This window comes from Nerophis lumbriciformis, linkage group LG02 (assembly GCF_033978685.3).
Source record: "Nerophis lumbriciformis linkage group LG02, RoL_Nlum_v2.1, whole genome shotgun sequence".
Classification (NCBI taxonomy): domain Eukaryota; kingdom Metazoa; phylum Chordata; class Actinopteri; order Syngnathiformes; family Syngnathidae; genus Nerophis; species Nerophis lumbriciformis.
Window position 1 is genome coordinate 70798373 of NC_084549.2, and position 10094 is coordinate 70808466.

A 10094-nucleotide genomic window follows, 5' to 3' on the forward strand; every position below is an offset into this window, starting at 1 on the left:
CTAAGTAATAAAGACTTAATTTAGAGTTATTGGACACTAGAGGAACATATTCTAAGTAACAAATACTTAATTTAGAGTTATTTGGACACTAGAGGAACATATTCTAAATAACAAATACTTAATTTAGAGTTATTTGGACACTAGAGGAACATATTCTTAATAACAAAGACTTAATTTGGAGTTATTTGGACACTAGGGGAACATATTCTAAATAACAAATACTTAATTCAGAGTTATTTGGACACTAGAGGAACATATTCTAAGTAACAAATACTTAATTTAGAGTTATTTGGACACTAGGGGAACATATTCTAAGTAACAAATACTTAATTTAGAGTTATTTGGACACTAGGGGAACATATTCTAAGTAACAAAGACTTAATTTAGAGTTATTTGGACACTGGGGAACATATTCTAAGTAATAAAGACTTAATTTAGAGTTATTGGACACTAGAGGAACATATTCTAAGTAACAAATACTTAATTTAGAGTTATTTGGACACTAGAGGAACATATTCTAAATAACAAATACTTAATTTAGAGTTATTTGGACACTAGAGGAACATATTCTTAATAACAAAGACTTAATTTGGAGTTATTTGGACACTAGGGGAACATATTCTAAATAACAAATACTTAATTCAGAGTTATTTGGACACTAGGGGAACCCATTTTAAGTAACAAAGACTTAATTTAGAGTTATTTGGACACGAGAGGAACATATTCTAAATAACAAATACTTAATTTAGAGTTATTTGGACACTAGGGGAACATATTCTAAGTAACAAAGACTTAATTTAGAGTTATTTGGACACTAGGGGAACATATTCTAAGTAACAAAGACTTAATTTAGAGTTATTTGGACACTAGAGGGAACATATTCTAAGTAACAAATACTTAATTTAGAGTTATTTGGACACTAGGGGAACATATTCTAAGTAATAAAGACTTAATTTAGAGTTATTTGGACACTAGAGGAACATATTCTAAGTAACAAATACTTAATTTAGAGTTATTTGGACACTAGGGGAACATATTCTAAGTAACAAATACTTAATTTAGAGTTATTTGGACACTAGAGGAACATATTCTAAATAACAGACTTAATTTAGAGTTATTTGGACACTAGAGGAACATATTCTAAATAACAAATACTTAATTTAGAGTTATTTGGACACTAGAGGAACATATTCTAAGTAACAAATACTTAATTTAGAGTTATTTGGACACTAGAGGAACATATTCTAAATAACAAATACTTAATTTAGAGTTATTTGGACACTAGAGGAACATATTCTTAATAACAAAGACTTAATTTGGAGTTATTTGGACACTAGGGGAACATATTCTAAATAACAAATACTTAATTCAGAGTTATTTGGACACTAGGGGAACCCATTTTAAGTAACAAAGACTTAATTTAGAGTTATTTGGACACGAGAGGAACATATTCTAAATAACAAATACTTAATTTAGAGTTATTTGGACACTAGGGGAACATATTCTAAGTAACAAAGACTTAATTTAGAGTTATTTGGACACTAGGGGAACATATTCTAAGTAACAAAGACTTAATTTAGAGTTATTTGGACACTAGAGGAACATATTCTAAATAACAAATACTTAATTTAGAGTTATTTGGACACTAGAGGAACATATTCTAAGTAACAAAGACTTAATTTAGAGTTATTTGGACACTAGGGGAACATATTCTAAGTAACAAAGACTTAATTTAGAGTTATTGGACACTAGAGGAACATATTCTAAGTAACAAATACTTAATTTAGAGTTATTTGGACACTAGAGGAACATATTCTAAATAACAAATACTTAATTTAGAGTTATTTGGACACTAGAGGAACATATTCTAAGTAACAAATACTTAATTTAGAGTTATTTGGACACTAGGGGAACATATTCTAAGTAACAAAGACTTAATTTGGAGTTATTTGGACACTAGGGGAACATATTCTAAGTAACAAAGACTTAATTTAGAGTTATTTGGACACTAGGGGAACATATTCTAAGTAACAAAGACTTAATTTAGAGTTATTTGGACACTAGGGGAACATATTCTAAGTAATAAATACTTAATTTAGAGTTATTTGGACACTAGAGGAACATATTCTAAGTAACAAAGACTTAATTTAGAGTTATTTGGACACTAAAGGAACATATTCTAAATAACAAAGACTTAATTTAGAGTTATTTGGACACTAGAGGAACATTCTAAATAACAAATACTTAATTTAGAGTTATTTGGACACTAGAGGAACATATTCTAAATAACAAATACTTAATTTAGAGTTATTTGGACACTAGAGGAACATATTCTAAGTAATAAAGACTTAATTTAGAGTTATTTGGACACTAGGGGAACATATTCTAAGTAACAAAGACTTAATTTAGAGTTATTTGGACACTAGAGGAACATATTCTAAATAACAAATACTTAATTTAGAGTTATTTGGACACGAGAGGAACATATTCTAAATAACAAAGACTTAATTTAGAGTTATTTGGACACTAGAGGAACATATTCTAAATAACAAATACTTAATTTAGAGTTATTTGGACACTAGAGGAACATATTCTAAATAACAAATACTTAATTTAGAGTTATTTGGACACTAGGGGAACATATTCTAAGTAACAAATACTTAATTTAGAGTTATTTGGACACTAGAGGTGTGCAGGTAAAAAGGTGTCTAATGCTTAAACCAAAAATAAACAAAAGGTGAGTGCCCCTAAGAAAAGGCATTGAAGCTTAGGAAAGGCTATGCAGTATGAAACTAAAACTGAACTGGCTACAAAGTAAACAAAAACAGAATGCTGGACGACAGCAAAGACTTACTGTGGAGCAAAGACGGCGTCCACAAAGTACACCCGAACGTGACATGACAATCAACAATGTCCCCGCAAAGAAGGATGAAAACAACTGAAATATTCTTGATTGCTAAAACAAAGTAGATGCGGGAAATATCGCTCAAAGGAAGACATGAAACTGCTACAGGAAAATACCAAAAAAAGAGAAAAAGCCACTAAAATAGGAGCGCAAGACAAGAAGTAAAACACTACACACAGGAAAACAGCAAAAAGGTAAAAATAAGTCAGGGTGTGATGTGACAGGTGGTGACAGTACACCTACTTTGAGACAAGAGCTATAGTGATGCATGCTTGGTTATGCTTTAAAGTCATATCCAACAATTGCGACAACGACTTTTTACTGTCAACTGAGTTTAGTTTTTTAATGATTTCTGCTGGTGCTGTGCCTACGCATTTTTTTCAATGCAAAAATGTGCCTCGGCTCAAAAAAGGTTGAAAAACACTGCTGTATATAACATGTGATGGTGGTTCTTTGGTCAAAATGTTGCATAGATGATGTTTTACACATCATCTTCAAGTCACTTTCTGACAGTCTCTTCAGGATGCGCCGTTTTGTGGGCGGGTCTTATTTACGTGCCTCCACTTCGACAGCGTCTTTGTTGTAGCGGTGTAGCGTGCAAGGACGGGAGTGGAAGAAGGGTCAAAAGATGGCGCTAACTGTTTCAATGACATTCAGACTTTACTTCAATCAATAACGGAGCAGCATCTCCTCATCCGCCGGAAATGTGTCCCGTGAAAAAAAAACGTCCGACCAGAACTCTCTAATAACTCAAGTTCCTTGGGTGAATAATGTAAACTCACTACACCGGTATGTTTTAGCGCTTTCATGGCGAGTTTACTGACAGATATAAGTAAGAACTTTACACTACTTTATATTAGAAATGGCCACGTACATCTTATGTGTGACTGCCATCATATTGCAGTCTACACATATCTCTTATGTTTGACTGCCATCTACTGGTCACACTTATCATTACACCATGTACCAATTAAAATTGCTTCGAGGTTGGTCAGCAAAACCAGAATTATTCCGTACATTAGGCGCACCGGGTTATAAGGCGCACTTTTGAGTTTTGAGGGGGGAAAAAGATTTTTAAGTGCGCCTTATAGTCCGGAAAATACGGTAGATTAGATTAATTTAAATGATTCCCCTGGATGTGTGCCTTATGCAGTATGCAAGACAATAGAGTAGAATAAAAATAGTGCTGTCAAGTGGTTAAAAAAATGGGAGTAGTTATGATCTGTAATTAATTAATCTAATCACCTAAAAAAATGCAGACAAAATCCCTTAACTTGATGTGTTATTTTAAATAATGTACAAAAGCAGTGAAGTTGTCACGTTGTGTAAATGCTAAATAAAAAGAGAATACAACAAATCCTTTTCAACTTATATTCAATTGAATAGACTGCAAAGACAAGATATTTAATGTTCCAACTGAAAAACTTTATTTTTTTGCAAATATTAGCTCATTTGGAATTTGATGCCTGCAACATGTTTCAAGAAAGCTGGCACAAGTGGCAAAAAAAGACTGAGAATGTTGAGGAAATTCTCGTCAAACACTTATTTGGAACATCCCACAGGTGAGCGGGCTAATTGGGAACAGGTGGGTGCCATGGTTGGGTATAAAAGCAGCTTCCATGAAATGCTCAGTCGTTCACAAACAAGGACGGGGGCGAGGGTCACCACTTTGTCAACAAATGCCTGAGCAAATTGTTTAAGAACAACATTTCTCAACAAGGAATTTAGGGATTTTACCATCTACGCTCCGTAATATCATCAAAAGGTTCAGAGAATCTGGAGAAATCACTGCACGTAAGCCATGATATTACACACCTTCGATCCCTCAGGCGGTACTGCATCAAAAAGCGACATCAGTGTGTAAAGGATATCACCACATGGGCTCAGGAACACTTCAGAAAACCACTGTCAGTAACTTCAGTTTGTCGCCACATCTGTAAGTGCAAGTTAAAACTCTACTATGCAAAGTGAAAGCTATTTATCAACAACACCCGGAAACGCGGCCGGCTTCGCTGGGCCCCGAGCTCATCTAAGATGGACTGATGCAAAGTGGAAAAGTGTTCTGTGGTCTGACGAGTCCACATTTAAATAGTTTTTTTTTTAGAAATTGTGGGCGTCGTGTCCTCGGGAACAAAGAGGAAAAGAACCATCCGGATTGTTCTAGGCGCAAAGTGTAAAAGGCAGCATGTGTGATGGTATGGGGGTGTATTAGTGGCCAAGACATGGGTAACTTACACATCTGTGAAGGCACCATTAATGCTGAAAGGTACATACAGGTTTTGGAGGACGGCGTGGCGCAGTGGAAGAGTGGCCGTGCGCAACCCGAGGGTCCCTGGTTCAATCCCCACCTAGTACCAACCTTGTCATGTCCGTTGTGTCCTGAGCAAGACACTTCACCCTTGCTCCTGATGGGTGCTGGTTAGCGCCTTGCATGGCAGCTCCCTCCATCAGTGTGTGAATGTGTGTGTGAATGGGTAAATGTGGAAGTAGTGTCAAAGCGCTTTGAGTACCTTGAAGGTAGAAAAGCGCTATACAAGTACAACCCATTTATCATTTATATGTTATCATGGACGCCCCTGCTTATTTCAGCAAGACAATGGCAGATCACGTGTTACAACAGCGTGGCTTCGTAGTAAAAGAGTGCGGGTACTAGACTGGCCTGCCTGTAGTCCAGACCTGTCTCCCATTGAAAATGTGTGGCGCATTATGAAGGCTAAAATATGAGAAGGGAGACTTAACAACTTAAGCTGTACATCAAGCAAGAATGGGAAACAATTCCACCTGAGAAGCTTCAAAAATGTGTCTCCTCAGTTCCCAAACCTTTACTGAGTGTTGATAAAAGGAAAGGCCATGTAACACAGTGGTAAAAATGCCCCTCTGACAACTTTTTTTGCAATGTGTTGCTGCCATTAAATTCTAAGTTCATGATTTTTTGCAAAAAAAATAATTAGTTTCTCAGTGTGAACATGAAATATCTTGTCTTTGCAGTCTATTCAATTGAATATAAGTTGAAAAGGATTTGTTGTATTCTCTTTTTATTTACCATTTACACAACGTGACAACTTCACTGCTTTTGGGGATTTGTATTTAAATTCATAGGCAGATTCATGACTGCGGTGTGGCCCTCGATGGAAACAAGTGACACCCCTGCACTAAAAGATATCCACACAAAACCTTGTTAGCCGTGTGTTTATAGCTGACAAAGCAATTTAGTGTAATATCTCACAATATATCTAATTAATAATTCATTACTCTTGCCAGTGGCTCCTAAAGCATTTATTTGAACTAGGGCCGTCCAAAAGAAAGAACCAGTTCATTCCTGTAATCGACCACATTATCATAGATTAATCACACCTTCTCATTTGACTGTGCACACTAGAGATGCGCGGATAGGCAATTATTTCATCCGCAACCGCATCAGAAAGTCGTCAACCATCCGCAATCCACCCGATCTAACATTTGATCAGAACCGCATCCGCCCGCCATCCGCCCGTTGTTATATATCTAATATAGACGATGCAAGGCATTAGTGAGGTTATAAAGCTTTTGCCTGTTAAAGAAAGGAGACTGATCCAATGCAGCACAGACATTCGCGTGCCACGCTGTCACGACCCAGACGCACACCAGTGCGCAATCATATGGGAGCCGCGCTGAGCGCACCTCCAAGCGCGTCTCGCTGCCGGCGACGGCCGGGTATATGGGCCCGACGCTCCAGCGCCATCCATTTTCAAGGCTAGTTGATTCGGCAGGTGGGTTGTTACACACTCCTTAGCGGGTTCCGACTTCCATGGCCACCGTCCTGCTGTCTATATCAACCAGGGTGAGCCCCACCCCTTTCGTGAGCGCACTGCGCGCGGAGTGACCCCTGTTACGCGCCCCCGGCAACAGGGGTGGCGGGCAGGTAAGCTGCTTACCTGCTGCGCGTGACGCCGGCCGCGGCGAAGGCGGACGAGGCGGGGTGTCGGTGCGGTGGGCGCGGTGGTGACCCTGGACGTGCGTCGGGCCCTTCTCGCGGATCGCCTCAGCTACGGCTCCCGGTGGGGCCCTCTCGGGGGAAGGGTCCTCGGTCCCGGACCCCGGCGAGGCGTCGGGGGCCTTCTCCGCTCCGTAAAAGTGTCCATCTCTTTTTTTTTTTCTTCTTCTGTTGTGGCATATGCTGCAGGTGCCTGCTCGTTTTTCGTATGTGGGTAACAACATTTAACTATGTATATATACTTCCGAATTGGTTTAACTGCCACCCGCCTGAATCTATTTAAAATCGATTTTTTTTTAATTTCAATCGCCCGACCCGACCCGACCCGCTGATAAAATCTAATTTTTTTTAAATTTCATCCGCCCGATCCGCGGATAATCCGCGGACTCCGCGGTTGTGCCCGCAAACCGCGCATCTCTAGTGCACACCTTCAGCACAGGTCCGTGGTCAGGTCCGTGGTCAGGTCCGTGGTCAGGTCAGTGCATAGATGAGTGAAGAGACTCCGACTCGCTGGCAAGTCTCACTCCCCAAATTACCCCAGACTGGACTTTACCTGTAGCAAAAACTGTTTCCAAGTTTTGAGGTAAAAAAAAAAAGGTGTGCATCCAAGTACAACATTTAAGGGACTCACCAGGATTTGTCCTGGCTCAAACTGAAGCAAAGGTGGTACAATCCTGACCATGCGCCAGAATTTCAACGCAAAAAATGTTATCCATCCATCCATCTTCTTCCACTTATCCGAGGTCGGGTCGCGGGGGCGGCAGCCTAAGTAGAGAAGCCCAGACTTCCCTCTTCCCAGCCACTTCGTCCAGCTCCTCCCGGGGGATCCCGAGGCGTTCCCAGGCCAGCCGGGAGACATAGTCTTCCCAACGTGTCCTGGGTCTTCCCCGTGGCCTCCTACCGGTCGGACGTGCCCTAAACAGGCGTTCGAGTGGCATCCTGACCAGATGCCCGAACCACCTCATCTGGCTCCTCTCGACGGCTTTACTCTGAGTTCCTCCCGGATGACAGAGCTTCTCACCCTATCTCTAAGGGAGAGACCCTCCACCCGGCGGAGGAAACTCATTTACCCATGATCTTGTCCTTTCGGTCATAACCTAAAGCTCATGACCATAGGTGAGGATGGGAACGTAGATCGACCGGTAAATCGAGAGCTTTGCCTTCCGGCTCAGCTCCTTCTTCACCACAACGGATCGATACAGCGTCCACATTACTGAAGACGCCACACCGATCCGCCTGTCGATCTCACGATCCACTCTTCCCCCACTCGTGAACAAGACTCCGAGGTACTTGAACTCCTCCACTTGGGGCAAGATCTCCTCCCCAACCCGGAGATGGCACTCATTCAATCAATGTTTATTTATATAGCCCTAAATCACAAGTGTCTCAAAGGGCTGCACAAGCCACAATGACATCCCATATCAGGGACAATGAGAAACTTTGGAGAGGACCGCAGATGTGGGTGACTCCCCCCTCTAGGGGAGACCAGTGCAATGGACGTCGAGTGGGTCTAACATAATAGTGAGAGTCCAGTCCATAGTGGATCTAACATAATAGTGTGAGAGTCCAGTCCATAGTGGATCTAACATAATAGTGAGACTCCAGTCCATAGTAGATCTAACATAATAGTGAGAGTCTAGTCCATAGTGGATCTAACATAATAGTGTGAGAGTCCAGTCCATAGTGGATCTAATATAATAGTATGAGAGTCCAGTCCATAGTGGATCTAACATAATAGTGTGAGAGTTCAGTCCATAGTGGATCTAACATAATAGTGTGAGAGTCCAGTCCATAGTGGATCTAACATAATAGTGAGAGTCCAGTCCATAGTGGATCTAACATAATAGTGAGAGAGTCCAGTCCATAGTGGATCTAACATAATAGTCTGAGAGTCCAGTCCATAGTGGATCTAACATAATAGTGTGAGAGTCCAGTCCATAGTGGATCTAACATAATAGTGTGAGAGTCCAGTCCATAGTGGATCTAACATAATGGTGTGAGAGTCCAGTCCATAGCGGATCTAACATAATAGTGAGAGTCCAGTCCATAGTGGATCTAACATAATAGTGTGAGAGTCCAGTCCATAGTGGATCTAACATAATAGTAAGAGTCCAGTCCATAGTGGATCTAACATAATAGTGTGAGAGTCCAGTCCATAGTGGATCTAACATAATAGTGTGAGAGTCCAGTCCATAGTGGATCTAGCATAATAGTGTGAGAGTCCAGTCCATAGTGGATCTAACATAATAGTGTGAGAGTCCAGTCCATAGTGGATCTAACATAATAGTGTGAGAGTCCAGTCCATAGTGGATCTAACATAATAGTGACAAGTGGAAGAGTTCCTGAAGTAAATAAAGCCTGCAGACTGATATTGTCTCCAAGTGGACTACTTTAAAGTTGCGGCGTTTATGCGCTAAATCACAGACTCTTTCATCCATAATACATTCCTACTTGTCCTACCTCCACTTGTATTTTTGTTTCACAGAGTTATTCTTCAAAATTCCAGTCTCGGTAGTGAATTGGAGCACGGGCGAAGGAGGGGGAACAGGAAAGATAATTGTACCTTTCCAGAACAAAAGATAAGACATGAAAGTGTTTCCTGAGACGTGCTCGCACAACATTTTGCAAAAGTTGCACATCCGCCTCCTCGGGGATTTATTCCTCTTTTTGTTTGCCAGATCCCGCTCATCATCCCCTGCCACCGAGTGGTCTCCAGCAGCGGCCGCAGCGGCCCCTACATGGGCGGCCGGGGAGACCACCTCAAACTATGGCTGCTGGCCCACGAGAGGCGGGCCCAGGAGGACGCAGCGAGGTGTGAATATTCCACTTAAATACATTGTTCTAATCTAAGAATAAAGATGCTGCATTTTTAATATGGAATATTCCACTTAAATACATTGTTCTAATCTTAGAATAGAGATGCTGAATTTTTAATATGGAATATTCCACTTAAATACATTGTTCCAATCTAAGAATAAAGATGCTGCATTTTTAATATGGAATATTCCACTTAAAGTCATTGTTCTAATCTAAGAATAAAGATGCTGGATTGTTAATGTTAAATATTCCACTTAAATTCCTTGTGTTGTAATCTAAGAATAGAGATGTTGCATAGTTAATATGAAATATTCCACTTAAATTCATTGTTTCAATCTAAGAATAAAGATGCTGCATTTTTAATATGGAATATTCCACTTAAATACATTGTTCTAATCT

At 40.1% G+C, this 10094-nt stretch overlaps 1 protein-coding gene across 7 annotated transcripts in view; it reads left to right on the plus strand.

Annotated features, from left to right (window-relative positions):
• The window catches only part of mgmt (O-6-methylguanine-DNA methyltransferase), a 193189-nt gene extending 183316 nt beyond the window's left edge, over window positions 1–9873 (plus strand). For all 7 annotated transcript variants that reach the window (XM_061968022.1, XM_061968015.1, XM_061968039.1 and 4 more), the window contains exon 5: window positions 9557–9873. In XM_061968022.1, coding sequence (XP_061824006.1) covers window positions 9557–9709 — 153 coding nt within the window. In that variant the 3' untranslated portion in view covers window positions 9710–9873. The remainder of the gene's footprint in view (window positions 1–9556) is intronic.
• Window positions 9874–10094: the final 221 nt, after the last annotated feature.